Source organism: Thalassophryne amazonica, chromosome 4, assembly GCF_902500255.1.
Source record: "Thalassophryne amazonica chromosome 4, fThaAma1.1, whole genome shotgun sequence".
Classification (NCBI taxonomy): domain Eukaryota; kingdom Metazoa; phylum Chordata; class Actinopteri; order Batrachoidiformes; family Batrachoididae; genus Thalassophryne; species Thalassophryne amazonica.
This window is the reverse complement of record NC_047106.1, coordinates 11203934-11225818: the sequence shown is the minus strand read 5'-3', so window position 1 is coordinate 11225818 and position 21885 is coordinate 11203934. Positions and strand designations below refer to the sequence as shown.

The 21885-nt window shown below is 40.8% G+C and overlaps 1 protein-coding gene across 1 annotated transcript in view; it reads right to left on the bottom strand.

Annotated features, from left to right (window-relative positions):
- Positions 1-5781: 5781 nt before the first annotated feature.
- LOC117509401 overlaps positions 5782-21885 on the bottom strand; it is a 43715-nt gene continuing 27611 nt past the window's right edge. The window contains exons 3-7 of the mRNA XM_034169066.1: positions 21869-21883; positions 21144-21284; positions 20679-20762; positions 14963-15108; positions 5782-9200 (exon numbers count right to left, since the gene is read on the bottom strand). Of these exons, the coding sequence (XP_034024957.1) occupies positions 8970-9200; positions 14963-15108; positions 20679-20762; positions 21144-21284; positions 21869-21883 (617 nt within the window). The 3' untranslated portion in view covers positions 5782-8969. The remainder of the gene's footprint in view (positions 9201-14962; positions 15109-20678; positions 20763-21143; positions 21285-21868; positions 21884-21885) is intronic.

Sequence of the window (21885 nt, the reverse complement as noted above, 5' to 3'; positions counted from 1 at the left end):
GAGCAGTAGCGGGAGTATCAGGCGGTCAGCAGCAATACACGTCTAACAGATCCTGTTTCCTTTAAGATGTTTTTCAATTCCTCACATGATTTTGTCATATCTGAAGTGGTCGGAGCTAGGAGCTATGGAGTCCTGCCTGCTGCTGCTGTTGTTTTGTTCCACGGTGACCCCGGTCCTGATCAGTCATCAGGGACTCCGTCCTGCTGGGTGCGGCCGTTTTCATCTCCTTCCTCTGCAGCGTCTTTGTGCTGTTGGTGTTTTACATCCGGCTGCTTCACACCATTTTATGAACCGAGCACATCGCTTTTAACATTTACAAGAGTCAACGTTATCTGGCTCATGTTTAGTCACAGCAGGAAGCAGTGTGGAATAAGATTGTGGTTCTGCTCCTTGTTTGTGTTTTTTCCTCATTTTTGTGGCTGACATCTTTGCATATTTTTTTTTTTTTTTTTTAAGTTGCAACTTGTACAAACTACTGTTGGGAATTAAGAAGCAGCCACATTTTGGAACCACGTGATTTAAAAATAATATTGTTACATCAGGATCCTCTTCACGTGGATCTCACCGGGTATCAGTTAAGAAACAAAAACATGAATTTGGTCGTTTTGGTGTCTGTGGACGGTTACACTTCATGTGTTCTTCAGGGTTTGTCTGTAATTCAGTGTTAACTTTTACATCTTTTAAGTGTTTTCTGAATTTGAAACTCACAATTTTGGCGTTCCTCATTACACATGAAATTTTGGGCAAAAATGGACAAATTTTACCCAGATGTCAAATTCTGTCTTAATTCTGTGTGAGTTGTAATATTGAGATATTTAACAGACTGTCTGCATGCAGCAGTTACAAAGTTTTTGTTTTGTTTTTTTCCCCTCCCTCTCTCCTGTTGGGGAAGATTTCAGGTTAAATTTGAACTGCTGTTTCTCTTGTGCAGTAAAAGTTTGGTGTTGGTCCATTTTGCTTCTTGGATTAAATTGTGCATTAAAAAAAAAAAAAAACAGGATGTGAAAATAAAATAGAAGTTGGTATACAAACTTTATTCTGCAGTTAAATTATTTCCTACAAACAGCAGCCAGAGCCGGTGGAGTCTTGAGTTTGTTTCACCTGCTCAGTAAAAAAATTAATAAAAAATTCTTCTTAGTTTGTGGCTCCTGACAGATGTAAAATAGAAAAACATCTGGAATTCAAGTAAAATTTTGTTCAGTAACAAGTAACGTTTGATTTCTCAAGTTTATCCCACACACACGTAACTGTTAGGTTATTTATTTTTAGAGGTAGATGCCCATGAATTTTTAATTTTTCCCCATTTAAGTTTTGCTCTGCATTGCTACTGCAGAAGTCTTTTATAATATGCAGTGCAAAACAATAAATCATTAGATGTTAAGTGCACCAATCGGCTGAGGGCATTTGCCTGTTTGTCTTCAGCAGTGTTTTTATATATATATATATATATATATACAATGAGAAAATAAGTATTTGAACACCCTGCGGTTTTGCAAGTTCTCCCACTTATACTCAACAAAAATATAAACGCAACACTTTTGGTTTTGCTCCCATTTTGTATGAGATGAACTCAGATCTAAAACTTTTTCCACATACACAATATCACCATTTCCCTCAAATATTGTTCACAAACCAGTCTAAATCTGTGATAGTGAGCACTTCTCCTTTGCTGAGATAATCCATCCCACCTCACAGGTGTGCCATATCAAGATGCTGATTAGACACCATGATTACTGCACAGGTGTGCCTTAGACTGTCCACAATAAAAGGCCACTCTGAAAGGTGCAGTTTTGTTGTATTGGGGGGGGGATACCAGTCAGTATCTGGTGTGACCACCATTTGCCTCATGCAGTGCAACACATCTCCTTCGCATCATCCGTGAAGAGAACACCTCTCCAACGTGCGAAACGCCAGCGAATGTGAGCATTTGCCCACTCAAGTCGGTTACAACGACGAACGAGTCGGGTCGAGACCCCGATGAGGACGACGAGCATGCAGATGAGCTTCCCTGAGACGGTTTCTGACAGTTTGTGCAGAAATTCTTTGGTTATGCAAACCGATTGTTCCAGCAGCTGTCCGAGTGGCTGGTCTCAGACGATCTTGGAGGTGAACATGCTGGATGTGGAGGTCCTGGGCTGGTGTGGTTACACGTGGTCTGCGGTTGTGAGGCTGGTTGGATGTACTGCCAAATTCTCTGAAACGACTTTGGAGATGGCTTATGGTAGAGACATGAACATTCAATACACGAGCAACAGCTCTGGTTGACATTCCTGCTGTCAGCATGCCAACTGCACGCTCCCTCAAATCTTGCGACATCTGTGGCATTGTGCTGTGTGATAAAACTGCACCTTTCAGAGTGGCCTTTTATTGTGGGCTGTCTAAGGCACACCTGTGCACTAATGGTGTCTAATCAGCATCTTGGTATGGCACACCTGTGAGGTGGGATGGATTATCTCAGCAAAGGAGAAGTGCTCACTATCACAGATTTAGACTGGTTTGTGAACAATATTTGAGAGAAATGGTGATATTGTGTATGTGGAAAAAGATTTAGATCTTTGAGTTCATCTCATACAAAATGGGAGCAAAACCAAAAGTGTTGCGTTTATATTTTTGTTGAGTGTAGAAATCATGGAGGGATCTGAAATTTTCATCTTAGGTGCTTGTCCACTGTGAGAGACATAATCTAAAAACAAAAAAAAATCCGGAAATCACAATGTATGATTTTTTTTATATATATAATTTATTTGTATGTTACTGCTGCAAATAAGTATTTGAACACCTACCAACCAGCAAGAATTCTGGCTCACACAGACCTGTTAATTTTTCTTTAAGAAGCCCTCTTATTCTGCACTCTTTACCTGTATTAATTACACCTGTTTGAACTTGTTACATGTATAAAAGACACCTGTTCACACACTCAGTCAATCACACTCCAACCTGTCCACCATAGCCAAGACCAAAGAGCTGTCGAAGGACACCAGGGACAAAACTGTAGACCTGCACAAGGCTGGGATGGACTACAGGACAACAGGCAAGGAGCTTGGTAGAAGACAACTGTTATGATTATTTATTAGAAAGTGGAAGAAACACAAGATGAGTGTCAATCTCCCTTGGTTTGGGATTCCATGCAAGATCTCACTTTGTGGGGTAAGGATGATTCTGAGAAAGCTCAGAACTACACAGGAGGACCTGGTCAATGACCTGAAGAGAGCTGGGACCACAGTCACAAAGATTACATTAGTAACACATGATGCTGTCATGGTTTAAACTCCTGCAGGACAGCAAGGTCCCCCTGCACAAGCCAGCACATGTCCAGGCCCGTTTGAAGTTCACCAGTGACCATCTGGATGATCCAGAGGAGGCATGGGAGAAGGTCATGTGGTCAGATGAGACCAGAATAGAGCTTTTTGGAATCAACTCCACTTACCATGTTTAGAGGATGAGAACAACCCCAAGAAAACCATCCCAACCGTGAAGCATGGGGGTGGAAACATCATACTCTGGGGGTGCTCTTCTGCAAAGGGGACAGGACGACTGCACCGTATTGAAGGGAGGATGGATGGGGTCATGTATTGCGAGATTTTGGCAAACAACCTCCTTCCCTCAGTAAGAACATTGAAGATGGGCCATGGCTGGGTCTTCCAGCATGACAATGATCCCAAACACACAGCCAGGGCAACTAAGGAGGGCTCTGTAAGAAGCATTTCAAGGTCCTGGAGCGGCCTGGGGGAGCTGAAACTCCAAACCTGAAAGATCTAAAGAAGATCTGTATGGAGGAGTGGACCAAAATCCCTGTTGCAGTGTGTGCCACCCTGGTGAAAAACTACAGGAAACATCTGACCTCTGTAATTGCAAACAAAGGCTACTGTACCAAATATTAACTTTGATTTTCACAGGTGGTCAAATACTTATTTGCAGCAGTAACATACAAATAAATTATTAACAAAATTGTACATTGTGATTTCCGGATTTTTTTTGTAGATTATGTCTCTCACAGTGAACATGCACCTAAGATGAAAATTTTGAGACCCCTCCATGATTTCTAAGTGGGAGAACTTGCAAAATCGCAGGGTGTTCAAATACTTATTTTCCTCACTATATATACAACCCCTGGCAAAAATTATGGAATCACCGGCCTCGGAGGATGTTCATTCAGTTGTTTAATTTTGTAGAAAAAAAGCAGATCACAGACATGACACAAAACTAAAGTCATTTCAAATGGCAACTTTCTGGCTTTAAGAAACACTATAAGAAATCAAGAAAAAAAGATTGTGGCAGTCAGTAACGGTTACTTTTTAGACCAAGCAGAGGAAAAAAAATATGGAATCACTCAATTCTGAGGAAAAAATTATGGAATCACCCTGTAAATTTTCATCCCCAAAACTAACACCTGCATCATATCAGATCTGCTCGTTAGTCTGCATCTAAAAAGGAGTGAACACACCTTGGAGAGCAGTTGCACCAAGTGGACTGACATGAATCATGGCTCCAACACGAGAGATGTCAATTGAAACAAAGGAGAGGATTATCAAACTCTTAAAAGAGTAAATCATCACGCAATGTTGCAAAAGATGTTGGTTGTTCACAGTCAGCTGTGTCTAAACTCTGGACCAAATACAAACAACATGGGAAGGTTGTTAAAGGCAAACATACTGGTAGACCAAGGAAGACGTCAAAGCATCAAGACAGAAAACTTAAAGCAATATGTCTCAAAAATCGAAAAATGTACAACAAAACAAATGAGGAATGAATGGGAGGAAACTGGAGTCAACGTCTGTGACCGAACTGTAAGAAACCGCCTAAAGGAAATGGGATTTACATACAGAAAAGCTAAACGAAAGGCATCATTAACACCTAAACAGAAAAAAAACAAGGTTACAATGGGCTAAGGAAAAGCAATTGTGGACTGTGGATGACTGGATGAAAGTCATATTCAGTGATGAATCTCGAATCTGCATTGGGCAAGGTGATGATGCTGGAACTTTTGTTTGGTGCCTTTCCAATGAGAATTATAAAGATGACTGCCTGAAGAGAACATGTAAATTTCCACAGTCATTGATGATATGGGGCTGCATGTCAGGTAAAGGCACTGGGGAGATGGCTGTCATTACATCATCAATAAATGCACAAGTTTATGTTGATATTTTGGACAATTGAAAGGATGTCTGGGGATGATGAAATCATTTTTCAAGATGATAATGCATCTTGCCATAGAGCAAAAACTGCAAAAACATTCCTTGCAAAAAGACACATAGGGTCAATGTCAATGAGCAGATCTGATTTGATGCAGGTGTTAATTTGGGGGATGAAAATTTACAGGGTGATTCCATAATTTTTTCCTCAGAATTGAGTGATTCCATATTTTTTTCCTCTGCTTGGTCTAAAAAAGTAACCGTTACTGACTGCCACAATCTTTTTTTCTTGATTTCTTATAGTGTTTCTTAAAGCCAGAAAGTTGCCATTTGAAATGACTTTAGTTGTGGTCTGGCTGCTGGTGGCGGCTGACCTGAGATGGTTCCTGCTGGAACTTTGCCCTCATTATACAGGAAAACCTGAACTGCGCTACTAGTAGCTGAGAAGAACATCAGTTGAAGAGTTTGATACTAAAGCATCATAACCAATTATTAGAATTAATTATCCCAACCTGACTTAAAGTTTTTAGCTGGTCAAACAAGTTTTTCTGTTTTTTGGGGGGGGGGTCAGTATCCCTGCTGCAGCTGGTACCTAGTCCACTGCCTATGCCTGAATTTGAATAAAGCGCCCAGTCAGTCAACCCACATTACAAATTTATTGAAAAGCCACATTGACAATAAAGCTGCACTTCTAAGATGAATATAAACTGACTCAAACAGTAGCATGATGGAAAAATGGTATGTTAGAAGTTAACATGTGGGTGTGGCTGGATGTCGGCCCGTGACAGAGGTACACACTCTAACAAGTTAGCAGCAGACAACAATAAATCAACAGATTCGTATTAAACATGGCAGAAGTGTTTGAATTTAGAAACTAGACAAAAATAAATAAATCCGTCAGCAGAAACCAATAAATTAGGTTGATATGGAGGAAATTGTCTTCTAGAATGTTCCAAAAACTTGGACAAATACAAATAATGTTGGGCTTCTTCTTTGTCATGGAGCCAGATAAAAGAGGCAGAGCCAAAACGTTTTAAGCTGTCTATCACCACCAACATTTTACAATAAGGTATTTCAGCTCAATTCTGTCAGTTACTCTAAAACAGCAAACATTTAGAAAATTCAAATGCATTAAAAAATACTGCAATGTAAAGGATGAAAAAGCTCTTTAAAAATTCAAGTTTCTAGGAACATTCATAATGGAAATTAAAAATTTCATTCAGACTGAAACTTGAAGGAAAAAGTGTAACAGTATGGAAATAAATATTCATGGTTCGGGAAAAACAAAACAAACTTCAACTCTGTGATGGTAACAAGCTCAGTAGGATGGAACAGTGGTCACCCAACTCCTGATCGTACTGAGCTGCACACACACAGACTAAAATACACACACTACCTGCCTAATAATGTGTAGGTCCCCATTTTGCTCCTTTTCCAGTAGAGATTTGCACAAAATTTCAGTGATATCTTCAGAATTTCGACCAAACCCTAAAGTGAAATGACAGCATTTCAACCTAAGTGATGGAACGTCACTGCTGTGTTTAGTTGTCTCGCAAAAACTGTAATTCCAACACTCATGGGCTTGCTAATTGTTGCCATTTTGCTGTTGCCGTGCGATATGTAGTCGTGGAAAAAGTGTTTTCATTCCAGTTTTGCGAAATACAGCTGGTTTTTGAGCAATAAGTGCAAGTTTGGGTACGGTGTCAGCCTATTTTCAAAACACTACAAATTGCGCAATTTGGAGGGTAACGCAAGCTCACCTATAGACCTGTTTCCATTCAGGGCATGGTTACCCATGATTCCTAGCATGCCGCCATATTAACAGGCAGAAAATGTCAACAAAGTGCCTTTTTTGCTAAAGTGAGACAATAGCGAATTCATGTGCGGTGTTTGGGTGTACAAACAGTGCAAATTCAGGCAAGAGGTCTAACATTTTTTTGACATCCCAACAGTCATAACACATCAAGCAGAAAAGATAGAGGAGCTCTCTAGCAAGTGACGCCAGTTGTAGATAGCGCCCATCAACGGAGCTAATTTCAACCGTTACCCGAGCAAACGGCGTTACAAAGTGAGATCTGAGCATTTTACCTCAGGTACCGTATTTCCTCGATTAAATGCCTGACCTTGAATTGGGACCTCCCTCATTTAATGACCGGGTCAAAACCTCTCCTGGAAAAAATTAAACACCTGCCTTAAATAAGCGCTGTTATATACATTATGTGCATTAAAAAGATTACAGTTGGTTAAGTCACTTTTTTCTAAGTCAGCTGCAGAGTGGTACCTTAAAATCCTACAGTGTTATGGTTCTGCAGCTCCGTAACTCTGTGGACATGTAATGACACAGACGTGGGCGTGACCCTTTTCTGCCAAATGAATTTGATCCATGATTGAAATGTAATCACCATGTGCACTGCAAAGACTTTTAAAATGCGACGGAAGAGGAAGGAGTGAAAACATAAAAGTTACCAATTTAATTTAACCTTTATTTAACCAGGTTTGTCCCACTGATATCAAGATCTCTTTTGCAAGCGAGACCTGGGCAGTTATAAAGTTTCCAGTTCACCTAACCTGCATGTCTTTAAATTTGGGACAAAACGGAGCACCCCTAGGAAACCCACGCAAACACGGGGAGAACATGCAAACTCCACACAGAAAGACCACAGGTGGGAATCAATCCCATGACCTACTTGCTGTGAGGCAACAGTGCTAACCACTAAGGCACCGTGCTGCCAATCACAGCCCTTGCAGTCTCCATCATTTCAACATGTAGTTACGCAGTGACGCAAAGGGCTCAAAACTTTAAATATTTTGTTCATGACAAAATAATGTATCCAAATTCCAGTCTCAAGCTTCTACCTCATAAAGACTGATGCCATCCATCACCTTTAGCTTCTTCGTTTTAGTGAGCAAACGTTGCTTCATCCAGAGAATCACTGTAATGTTCATGGGGCATCGAAATGTGTTTTTTTTTGTGTTTTTTTTACATTTTGAACATCCCCACATCCGCTTTCGTCTGCAGCGGGTTTCCCCACAAAATGGTGTTACGCAATGCATCATGGGTTAAAAAAGAAAAAAAAGAATGGAAAGGGGTCTATTATAACAAAGTACTGTATTTTAAGAGTTTAAATTGCACCGGTGTAAAAGTCTCACTTGGGATTTTTGATCACAGAAATAGTTACTGTAATGGTTATTATTCATAAATACATGATTTTTCAGGATACAAATCACAGGACCGCTCGCACTCGTTAAAAAAAGTGAAGTGTACTACAGAAAATACAGCAGGCAGCATTATTCACGTCACCTGTCGGTGGTCACAATGTTCTGGCTGATCAGTGGAGATGACTGAGATGATAAAGTTTGGATAAAATATTCAACACAATCAAATGTTACAAGGATGAATCACATACATTTTTTTTTAACTGCTGCTCCGCTTCCTTTCCTTTTGGCTCAAATGTTGTCAAAGTGGGAGGAGCTTATTAAAAAAAAAAAAAATTGGTCCAAAGAAAGCTGTGCAAAAAACACGAAAAAGCTGTGCGAAAAACACGAAATCCAGCTTATGTTCACTGATAACAGCAACTTATTAAGAGTGCTTTAACGGCCAAATACCTTAAGAACTTTTCTGTGCCACATTTTGTCTAGAGAGTTCATGTTTTGTTTGTTTGCATTTTAAAACGCTGTCTGAAGTGCCGTCAGAGTGCATAACTCCTTGGGGGGGACTTGAACCAGCCACCATTAAAAAAAAGAAAAAAAAAAGAATGAGTCATAATGAAGTCGTCGGCATCCCAAAGACCAACATTTGGAGAAAATACAGACACGTGGTCACCTCATCCGAGGTCATCACGCATTACACGGGATCACAGCAATTTGAGCGTTCTCGTCCACTTCGTCCACTTTGTGCAACTTCGAGCGCAGCACCAGCTTGTTCAGTGCGCCGGCGTCGGCCTGGAATCCCAGGAAATTGGAGCGCAGCAGAGAAGACTCAAACATGAAGGTGTTAGATTTCTCCTCCACCCTCCTCACGTAGAACAGGGCTTTGTGTTTGCTTCCACCAATCTCATCCGGAAGATCCTACACAACACGCAACAGAAGAAAGGTTACAGTTAATTTTAATCATGGTGAAGTTTTTTTGGGGGGGGGAGGGGGGGTGCGATTCCATGGTAACCACGAGTTTGCATTGGTGAAAATCGTAACTATCCAAATATTTAAAAAGAAAGAAAAACCTCAGGTTTTCACATCAAGCAACTATTTGCTTAAAAATAAGCCCCCGCCCCCATACCATCACCCTATGACCACCCCCCTTGTTTTTTTTTTTTTTTTTATATACTTTAAAATTAAAGCCACAAAAAAAGCCCAAAGTCAAATTTTAAGCAGACCTGGCCACTCTGACACTGACCAACGTTGCCATGTGTGTGGGTCACAGAAGCCTCTTGCATCACCAACAATGTTGCCACAGAAAGCGTGCATCATGGCATCTTGTTGCAGTATTTCAATGAGCCCGACCAGTATATCCGTTGGCTGATAATGTCAACTGATATCAGCCTTTCACAAAAATCAGTATCGGCATTATTTTTGTTAATTTGGAAACTTAAATAGTGCAAAAAAATTAGCTGTTGGAAATGGTGTCATTACATGGTTTGTCCATCAGAGGGCACTCCAACAGCACCATTTACAATGCTGTTATGATAGAGGCAAGCTGGAGTGCTCTGCATATGTAGCTGGAAAACTTCACTCTCCAATGCTGACAGATGCTACAGCTTATGGGTTTTAGCCTCATGGTTAGAGTGCCTGCCTACCATCCGAGAGATCATGATTTTGCACCCCGAGTGAGGAAACACAATGCAGAGGTTAAACTGCCAAGCATGGCTGGGACCCCATCACCCCTTGCTCACATTATCTACAAAAGACAGAGGCACACTGCGACGAACTGCAATTAATACTTAATCAGAATGCAAATGCTGAGTGATGCGACTGTAACACATCAATATATCGGCAGATATATTGTATTGTATCACATGTTTTTAACTCCCTAATATCAGTACTGTATCACCCCCCACCCCCATGATCCATATTGGCTGGGCTGTAATTTTAACCCATGTGGGTCAAAATTTTAAATGCTTTCCAGATGTGGACAATTTTGATCATGTTGACAATATAAGACTGTTCTGCAGGGTTGGTGGCTAAGTGGTTAGTGCACTTGGTTTCAGTGAGGAAGGTTCACGGTTCAAACCCCACCCCTGCCACATTTCTCCATGTAATGTGGGTGAGTTGCATCAGGAAGGACATCTGGTGTAAAACTTGCATTTGCTGTGGCGACCCTAAGTAAAAACAGGCCAAGGGAGCAGCCGAAGGGACTCACCTTTGAAGATATAAGATCATAAATCCTTGATTTGAACACTAAACAAGAAAATCCTTTTTGTGACTTAAAAGATAAATACATTTTGTGTGTGTGCTCCAGCTCATCATCACATCAAGATTTATGCAGAGCGGGATAAACACTCATCCAAAGGTTGGTAATGATCTTAATCCCACTAATGGCCCAGTCACACGGTACACGACGATTCCTGAACGAAGGGAAAAAAGTAAAAAAAAAGTCACAATTTGTTGAGAAAAGGTGGATGAAAGAGATTTATCACCGAACAGCCTGCGAAGAAAGAGCACAAAAGGGACGAAAGAGGAACTAAACAAAACTGAAGCTAACGTTCATCTTGACGCTTTAAACAAAACGCGCCTGGAGCCACAGTTGGAGCAGTGTGTGTCAGCATCTATGAGTTCCAGGACTCGGTGTTGGGACGGAGCTCATAGCGCCTGAGTCCTGGAGAAACTGCAAACAGAAGCTGTGGAGATCTGTGTGCACGATGGTGGGACCACCTGCTCTGGTTCCTCATCCAGAACAAAAGAGGGATCATCTCCATCACCAGAATCCTCACTGTCTGACGACACGCTCCAATAAAAAAAACACACAAAAACTGGTGTACCGGGGTATATATATATATATATATATATATATATATATATATATATATATATATATATATATATATATATATACACACACACACACACACACACACACACACACACGAGGTCTGTGAGAAAAGTATCCAACCTTATTTTTTTCAAAAACCATATGGATTTGAATCACGTGTGATTACATCAGACATGCTTGAACCCTCGTGGGCATGCAAGAGTTTTTTCACACCTGTCGGTTACGTCATTCGCCTGTAGGCAGTCTTTGAGTGAGGAGTCGCCCACCCTCTCGTCGATTTTTTCATTGTTTAGGAATGGCTCAGAGACTGCTGCTTTGTTTGATAAAACTTTTTTCAAAAACTGTAAGGCACAACTGACTGGACACCATTCGATAAATTCAGCTGGTTTTCGGTGAAAATTTTAACGGCTGATGAGAGATTTTGGTCTGTTAGTGTCGCTTTAAGGACGGCCCACGGTGCCTGACGGTGATCTGCGCTTCGAGGCGGCGTCATCTCGCTGTTTCAAGTTGAAAACTTCCACATTTCAGGCTCTGTTGACCCAGGAAGTCGTCAGAGAATAGAGAACTTTCAGAAGAAGTCAGCATGAGGAGTTTATTCGGACATTCCATTGTTAACGGACATTTTGTAATGAAAGAACGTGCGGGCAGAGTCGCATGTCGGGCTGGACCCGACCACGGGGGGTCGCGACAGGAAAAACACCTCCGTTGGAAACCTTAACGGGCAAGTTGGAACATGCCCAAGCTGTTAAACAATTTCTCAGTTACTCACTTGTTGAAAGCCATCAAAAGCCGCCTGAATTTTACAAATGGTTTTCAACACGGAGGTGTTTTTCCTGTCGCGGCGCACACAGATTCGCAGTCGTCACGGAAACGACTCCGCGAATTTGCGCGCACGTCTTTCATTACAAAATGTCCTTAAACAGTGGAATGTCCACATAAAGTCCTCATGCCGGCCTCTTCTGAATCTTCTCTGTTCTCTCACGACGTCCTGGGTGAATTAAGCCTTAAATTAGGATGTTTTCAGGTTGAAACAGGCCGATGACGGTGCCCGCTCCGTGGGAAGTCCTTACAGCGACAGATACACCCCATAATCTCTCATCAGCCGTTAAACTTTTCACCGAAAACCAGCTAAATTTCTTGAATAGTGTCCACTCGGATATTACTCACAGGTCCAGAAAACATTTTGATAAAGCAACACGTGCCGTCTCGAGCAGCGTGTGAAACAAGGGAATTCAGCCGAGAGGGCTGAACCACATCTCACTCAAGGCCTGCCCACAGGGAAATGACGTCACCGACACGCGTGAAAAAACTCACGCATGCGCACGAGGGTTCAAGCATGATTGGTGTAATCGCACGTCATTCAAATCCATATAGTAAAAAAAAAAAATTAAAAGTGTTGGTTTCTTATCTAATAGACCTCGTGTATATATATATATATATATATATACGAGGTCTCTTAGATAATAAACCGACCATTTTATTTTTTTTTTTAACTATATGGATTTGAATGACGTGCGATTACACCAATCATGCTTGAACCCTCGTGCGCATGTTTGAGTTTTTTCACGCGTGTCGGTGACGTCATTTCCCTGTGGGCAGGCCTTGAGTGAGATGTGGTCCCGCCCTCTCGGCTGAATTCCTTTGTTTCACACACTGCTCGAGACGGCGCGCGTTGCTTTATCAAAAATTTTTCTGGACCTGTGAGGAATATCCGAGTGGACACTATTCGAGAAATTAAGCTGGTTTTCTGTGAAAAGTTTAACGGCTGATGAGAGATTATGGGGTGTTTCTGTCGGTGTAAGGACTTCCCACGGAGCGGGACGTCCTGCAGCGCTTCCAGGCGCCGTCGTCGGCCTGTTTCGAGCTGATAACATCCTAATTTAAGGCTTAATTCACCCAGGACATCGTGAGAGAACAGAGAAGATTCAGAAGAGGCCGGCATGAGGAATTTATGCAGACATTCCACTGTTTAAGGACATTTTTTTAATGAAAGACGTACGCGCAAATTCGCCGAGTCGTTTCCGTGACGACTCGGCAAATCTGTGTGCGCCGCGACAGGAAAAACACCTCCGTGTTGAAAACCATTTGTAGAATTCAGGCGGCTTTTAATGGCTTTCAACAAGTGAGTAACTGAGAAATTGTTTAACAGCTTGGGCATGTTCCAACTTGCCCGTTAAGATTTCCAACGGAGGTGTTTTTCCTGCCGCGACCCCCGCGGTCGGGTCCGGCCCGACATGCGACTCTGCCCGCACGTTCTTTCATTACAAAATGACCCTTAACAATGGAATGTCCGAATAAACTCCTCATGCCGACTTCTTCTGAAAGTTCTCTGTTCTCTGACGACTTACTGCGTCAACAGAGCCTGAAATGTGGAAGTTTTCAACTTGAAACGGCGAGACGCTGCCGCCTCGAAGCGCAGATCGCCTTCAGGCGCCGTGGACCGTCCTTAAAGCGACACTACCAGACCAAAATCTCTCATCAACCGTTAAAATTTTTACCGAAAACCAGCTGAATTTATTGAATGGTGTCCACTCAGTTGTGCCTTACAGTTTTGAAAAAATTTTTATCAAACAAAGCAACAGTCTCTGAGCCATTCCTAAACAATGAAAAAAATCGACGAGCGGGTGGACGACTCCTCACTCAAAGACTGCCCACAGGCGAATGATGTAACCGACAGGCGTGAAAAAACTCTCGCATGCCCACGAGGGTTCAAGCATGTCTGATGTAATCACACGTGATTCAAATCCATATGGTTTTTGAAAAAAAATAATAAGGTCGGATACTTTTCTAATAGACCTCGTATATATATATATATATATATATATATATATATATATAAACAGAAAACTGTCAAAAGGGGGAATAAATATAAGTGTACAGATGAGCAGTAAATTGATCAGTGCATGTGAACGCGCATTGACTCCCCATGTGTGGTTATTTCCACCAGCTGCAGCTGATCCACAACATGAATTCTGCCTTCCAGAACAGCTCTTTATATAATCATTTGAATCATCTACCTGTTGCCACATGTACATAAGGGCTGGATTGTCATTCCTACACTCATATTGTTGTATTTAATAAAAAATAAGCGCACACAGGAGCTGCTGCTGCTGCGTTCATGTACCGTCGGAAATTACACAACTTTTTTGTTGTTTCAAATTCAGCAGTTGCTTGTGGCAAAATAATTAATTGTATCCACACAAAAGATTAATTCTGGCCTATATAAGGTGAAGCTGACCCCCCCACCCAGATTAAAAAAAAAAATCCAAGCAAACAGGCTGAGTATGCCCTGTAATTTCTGACAGTATATGAATGCAGCAGCAGCGCTCAGAAAAGGCTTCTGCACTGTGTGAAAACATTCAGCCGGTCAAACGAAGTCAAAATAAACACCAACGTTACAAAAACTAAGCAAACGATTAAAAAAATGCCAAGAACGACAGCAAAACGAAATACGGACGAATTGAGGTTTTCGTTGGCCTTTGTTCAAATTTTTCAACAATTTAAAAATCGTGACAAAGCGCCAGGTGCAGGAATGAAGCTGAGCGAAGGTTAAACAATGCCAACGAAAGTCAATGAAAGTCCAGATTTCTTGTTTCATTCGGGCTTCGTTGCCCTTTGTTAAGTGCAGTATGACCGGGCCATAATTTTTAATCTGTTTGTATTCCTCATTACCATACCATAAACCATAGCGGAGACTGTTTTTTCCAAACTCGACAGAAGTGTAAATAAATGTCACCTTTGCAGAAATAAAAGTCTTAAATCAGGTTCTATTTTTGTTTTACCCACAGGAGTGAGATCCAAACAATAAACATGAGCTGGAACCTAATAAAGTGTTGATCCTCACCATTTCCTCGGGAAACACTCGTCCGTCGCTGCTGCAGCAGACCACCACCTTCTTGCCATTTTCTTGCTTCATGGTGGCGAGTATGACCGGCACCACATCACAGGGTAAGTCAGAGGCCTTGTATCGCTGAATTATGAATTTGCATTCTATAAAATAAACAAGGCAACATAACTCGTGGCCATTAAAAATTATGACATGAATTCATGACTTTACACCTTTCCTGTAAAATCGATCTACGTACTTGACTAATTATTTTTGTTCAAGAGCACATGCCTTCTAACTCTAAAAGAACCTAAGGGATTTGCTTCCCACTTATACCAAAAGGAAGAGGCACTCGAAAGCAACAAAAACCGACTGCTCCATGCCGAAATCACACGTTGAAATCTATCAGTTATTATAATTATCTATGGACTGTTCCATGTGAAAGTCTCACAGCAATATTGCAAACACTGGTGAAGTGATTTTCTCCAAACTTTTTAGAGACATTTTTATAACGTACCTTTGCTCACTTTAGCCATGTTAACATTTTTAGACACCATAAAAGATCAAAATCAGTATTTTTACTTTGAGAGTATATGTTATCAGTCATATTGTACCTTTCTAGGAGTACTTCATAATGCCCTCAATTTCACATTTTTTGTAACTTAACTTTGCGAGTGTAGCTGCTCGAGTTTGGACTTGAACATGAAAGTTTGATCACATACACCCCCCGCACCCCCGGCATCTCTCGTTTTGTTGTTGAATTGGAAGTTTTTGTATGGATACGCTGTGCCCTATATAGCTGATTTAATTCAACCCTAAGTGCCTTCGTGTGCCCTGCGATCACAGGGGGCTGGCCTGCTCTGTGTTCCCAATGTTAGGGCCCTGTCCCACTGGGGAGAGGATTAATTGCACATGAATTGAGTACACAAATTGCGGGCATTTGTTGTCGTCCGCAACAAAACTGGCCAAAAATGACAAATGTCCCAGTATGAATTACGGATATATTAATAATATATAGCAAATATATGATGAACAATCACAGTTATATAACGCATGTAGTGAGGAAACTGATCCAACACATTGAGATTATCACGGCAGTATTACGGGTGTATTTTGAATGCACTCGGGCCGTCGGCATCACTATTTACACCAACAATACAGCCTCTGGAGCAATTGCTGGACTTGGACAAGTTGATCACAGAGTCTATGTTCATTTTGTCATGCGAGGGTTAACTGTTCATGAGTTTGGGGAGCGGGAGGTGGGAAGCCGCTCAGGGTGTGAGACGGTGTTTTTTGTTTTTTTGAGAGTGTCACAGAAAACAGACTTCAGCGTGAGTTGTGGCTGAACAGCAACTCTTCCTTTTGTTGGTGTTAAATAAAAGTCCTGGATTGCAGCAGCTACGTATTTGTGGATTTACACAGCCGGACCAGCACTGACTGGCAGGTATGTCGCTTTCTGTGACATATAGTACTTGAGGTTTACGTGACGTGTTTGTTATGCATTCACAGATTATCCGCAAATCAGCTGCAAAGCAGATGTAATCAATCAATCAATCAACTTTTTTCTTATATAGCGCCAAATCACAACAAACAGTTGCCCCAAGGCACTCCATATTGCAAGGCAAGGCCATACAATAATTATGAAAAACCCCAACGGTCAAAACGACCCCCTATGAGCAAGCACTTGGCCACAGTGGGAAGGAAAAACCTCCAGCAGAACCAGGCTCAGGGAGGGGCAGTCTTCTGCTGAGACTGGTTGGGGCTGAGGGAAAGAACCAGGAAAAAGACATGCCGAGAAGGGGGGCAGAGATCGATCACTAATGATTAAATGCAGAGTGATGCATACGGAGCAAAAAGAGAAAGAAACAGTGCATCATGGGAACCCCCCCACAGTCTACGTCTAAAGCAACATAACCAAGGGATGGTCCAGGGTCACCCAATCCAGCCCTAACTATAAGCCTTAGCGAAAAGGAAAGTTTTAAGCCTAATCTTAAAAGTAGAGAGGGTATCTGTCTCCCTGATCTGAATTGGGAGCTGGTTCCACAGGAGAGGAGCCTGAAAGCTGAAGGCGCTGCCTCCCATTCTACTCTTACAAACCCTAGGAACTACAAGTAAGCCCGCAGTCTGAGAGCGAAGCGCTCTAATGGGGTAATATGGTACTACGAGGTCCCTAAGATAAGATGGGACCTGATTATTCAAAACCTTATAAGTAAGAAGAAGAATTTTAAATTCTATTCTAGAATTAACAGGAAGCCAATGAAGAGAGGCCAACACGGGTGAGATATGCTCTCTCCTGCTAGTCCCCGTCAGTACTCTAGCTGCAGCATTCTGAACCAACTGAAGGCTTTTTAGGGAACTTTTAGGACAACCTGATAATAATGAATTACAATAGTCCAGCCTAGAGGAAATAAATGCATGAATTAGTTTTTCAGCATCACTCTGAGACAAGACCTTTCTGATTTTAGAGATATTGCGTAAATGCAAAAAGGCAGTCCTACATATTTGTTTAATATGCGCTTTGAATGACATATCCTGATCAAAAATAACTCCAAGATTTCTCACAGTATTACTAGAGATCAGGGAAATGCCATCCAGAGTAACAATCTGGTTAGACACCATGCTTCTAAGATTTGTGGGGCCAAGTACAATAACTTCAGTTTTATCTGAGTTTAAAAGCAGGAAATTAGAGGTCATCCATGTCTTTATGTCTGTAAGACAATCCTGCAGTTTAATCTCTGTAATAAAATTTTATGGTCAACAGTATCAAAAGCAGCACTGAGGTCCAACAGAACAAGCACAGAGATAAGTCCACTGTCCGAAGCCATAAGAAGATCATTTGTAACCTTCACTAATGCTGTTTCTGTACTATGATGAATTCTAAAACCTGACTGAAACTCTTCAAATAGACCATTCCTCTGCAGGTGATCAGTTAGCTGTTTTACAACTACCCTCTCAAGAATCTTTGAGAGAAAAGGAAGGTTGGAGATTGGCCTAATAAAAACGCTTTATTCGTGGCCAATTTGTATGCATTCGCTACAACATATTTTAGTTTGTGATGTGGACATGATGGGCACGATATACAGTAGTGTTCAGAATAATAGTAGTGCTATGTGACTAAAAAGATTATTCCAGGTTTTGAGTATATTTCTTATTGTTGCATGGGAAACAAGGTATCAGTAGATTCAGTAGATTCTCACAAATCCAACAAGACCAAGCATTCATGATATGCACACTCTTAAGGCTATGAAATTGGGCTATTAGTAAAAAAGTAGAAAAGGGGGTGTTCACAATAATAGTAGTGTGGCATTCAGTCAGTGAGTTCGTCAATTTTGTGGAACAAACAGGTGTGAATCAGGTGTCCCCTATTTAAGGATGAAGCCAACACCTGTTGAACATGCTTTTCTCTTTGAAAGCCTGAGGAAAATGGGACGTTCAAGACATTGTTCAGAAGAACAGCGTAGTTTGATTAAAAAGTTGATTGGAGAGGGGAAAACTTATACGCAGGTGCAAAAAATTATAGGCTGTTCATCTACAATGATCTCCAATGCTTTAAAATGGACAAAAAAAAAAAAAAAAAAACAGACGTGTGGAAGAAAATGGAAAACAACCATCAAAATGGATAGAAGAATAACCAGAAAGGCAAAGGCTCGCCCACTGATCTGCTCCAGGATGATCAAAGACAGTCTGGAGTTAACTGTAAGTGCTGTGACAGTTAGAAGACGCCTGTGTGAAGCTAATTTATTTGCAAGAATCCCCCGCAAAGTCCCTCTGTTAAATAAAAGACATGTGCAGAAGAGGTTACAATTTGCCAAAGAACACATCAACTGGCCTAAAGAGAAATGGAGGAATATTTTGTGGACTGATGAGAGTAAAATTGTTCTTTTTGGGTCCAAGGGCCGCAGACAGTTTGTGAGACGACCCCCAAACTCTGAATTCAAGCCACAGTTCACAGTGAAGACCGTGAAGCATGGTGGTGCAAGCATCATGATATGGGCATGTTTCTCCTACTATGGTGTTGGGCCTATATATCACATACCAGGTTATCATGGATCAGTTTGGATATGTCAAAATACTTGAAGAGGTCATGTTGCCTTATGCTGAAGAGGACATACCCTTGAAATGGGTGTTTCAACAAGACAATGACCCCAAGCACACTAGTAAACGAGCAAAATCTTGGTTCCAAACCAACAAAATTAATGCCTTGCAGATGTGAAGAAATCATGAAAAACTGTGGTTATACAACTAAATACTAGTTTAGTGATTCATGGGATTGCTAAAAAAGCAGTTTAAACGTAATAGTTTTGAGTTTGTAGCGTCAACAGCAGATGCTACTTTTATTGTGAACACCCCCTTTTCTACTTTTTTTTTTACTAATAGCCCAATTTCATAGCCTTAAGAGTGTGCATATCATGAATGCTTGGTCTTGTTGGATTTGTGTGAATCTACTGAATCTACTGGTACCTTGTTTCCCATGTAACAATAAGAAATATACTCAAAACCTGGATTAATCTTTTTAGTCACATAGCACTACTATTATTCTGAATCAGCAGGTGATCGATCCGTTTGCAATTCATTCATGGCGGCTGTGAAAGAAACAGTGGGCTGAGATGAGGCAGTCAAGTTCTGTTGACAAGATTCAAAACACCCAGCTGCCAACAGCAGTTGATGGTAAGAGATTTTTATTGCTTAGTGTCTTAATTTTTTGTTTTTATGTATTGTTTTTATGTATTACTATTATTATGTATTACTATTATTACAAGGGTTTTAAAAATATTCAAAATGTTCCCACGTACAGAATTTAAATGTTCTTGGCTAGCTGTCATTGTACGTAGAGGTTGCATTTTGACTGCTGAGGGGGCAATCTAGACTACATTATGTCCTATCCGGAGACAAAGTGGGCACTAAACGCCAATCATCTACAGAAACAACCATAATATTTTCCCATTGAAACACAATGGCACAGAAATACTGCAACACAGCAAGCACATTATCACTAAATTAATCATTTTCATGTAATGATGACCAAAAGTGGCAACAAATTAGTTGTGGTCAAGCTCTAGTTTTTTTGTTTTTTTGGCCTTAACATCCCACAATGCTTCACTGCGACTTTTCTGATGATGGCATTTGTTCCTGATTCACAACTCTTTCTGATACTTAGCCTGAAGTGTATATGAAGATTCACGAAACAAATCACTTCAAACTAGGACAGCCTGAAACATCACAACTGTAAGCAACAGCCTGGTCGTAGTCGTGTCCGAAGGTTCTTGAAATGGAGCAATATCTCCACCTTGTGGACATTTACCATAATGCATGTAAAATAGAATTTCTCTAAGGGCTGTTTTTTTTTAAATGGCAATGATTCCTAACCTTTTATCAAATTCTTATGACAAAAAAAATGCAAGTGAGGCTTGATGTTTTACAGTTAAAACATGAACTTCATGATAAATAACTATACGTATAACCAACACAATGTTTGTCTCACATGCTTCACTCAGGTCGGCAACTCAGGAGTTGCATAAAATAGACTTCTTGTATATTTCGGCTCAGCCTAGCTGACAGCATATCGACATTCTCTCGTCGCTGTAAAACACCCACTCTGATTAACAATTAAAGTAGTTAATGTGACCATGGGGCGATTGGGGTCCCAGCCAGGCATGATGATAACCAGCCCTGATCCTTTGCTGTTCACTGTGAGCATTCAGTCTGTGCAACATGCTGAACAGTTTTTACTCACTGGCCACGCTGCGAACTTTCGCTTTTGTTTCGTGTGTAGTTTCAGAACTTTTGCTGCCTGGCTGACAGGACGGTCCGGCACCATCTGAAGGCAGACACGAACGGTCTGCTTTGAAGTTCATACACCATTTTCAATGTCAAATACAAGCACTTTCAAGGTCCACTTTCCAGCAACGACACAAAGCATCTCTCTGAGGGACAAGAGGTGCCTTCCCGGGAAATCTTGAAAACTGAGATGCTTTTTTTTATGTATTTTGGGGTACTTTAAAAAAGGCATAAAACTTTGTTTTACAAAGATCTTTTTATACAAACACAATCAAGACAACCATAATGTGAGAACAGAGCTTTTAAAGAACCACTGACATTATAACAAACATTTTCACAAACAACATTATCAGGCAATTTTTTAATCAGGCAATAACTACAGAAATATAGGGCAAAACATGTAAAATTTGTAGCATCTTACCACATCCTTGTACTTCATTTGTAAATAAGGTCTGAAACTCAAGCTGGCCATCACAGTTTATCAGCAGGAAGTCGTCGTCCGTATTTTTCAGCCAGTTTATCGTGCAGGGACAGGACCTTTTGAAAGTGTCTACCTCGATATCTGCAGGTTTGACATCACATAGTAAGTTCAACAACTCAGGGAAATCCTCAACACCAGCATTTCTCACATTTTTTCAAACCAAGGACCACTTAACCAAAATATAAATAAATAAATAAATAATTTCACGCACAACTTCAATCCCAAAAATCAACATTCGTCAAATTCATCAAATTGAAAAATAAAACAGAGGCAGCTGGTCCTGATTAAAGTGCCACACCTCCTCCGAGAGGGCCCAAAACATTCCAAATTTAAATGATTAAATCTTAATGCTCATTAATGGCTCAAGGCAAAATGCTGAAATTTTATGATCAGCAAGTTTTAGCAAAATGTGTTGTTATAAACACACAGCACCACTTCTTAATTTTACACATTTACTGTAAAATTCTCTGGCTCCACCCCTTAAATGCAGATCTGCCTCAAAATATAACTGTACGCTTTTCCAAGCTAGGCCTCAAAAATTAGTTCTTTATTTCTGAGTAAACCTTGCAAAGAAAAAAAAAATTGTCACTGAGGGAACCAAAAAAATCAACACACACACCATGTGAAGATGTGTATTAAAATATACAACATAAAAATTACCGTACCTGTTTGTCCCGCTTCT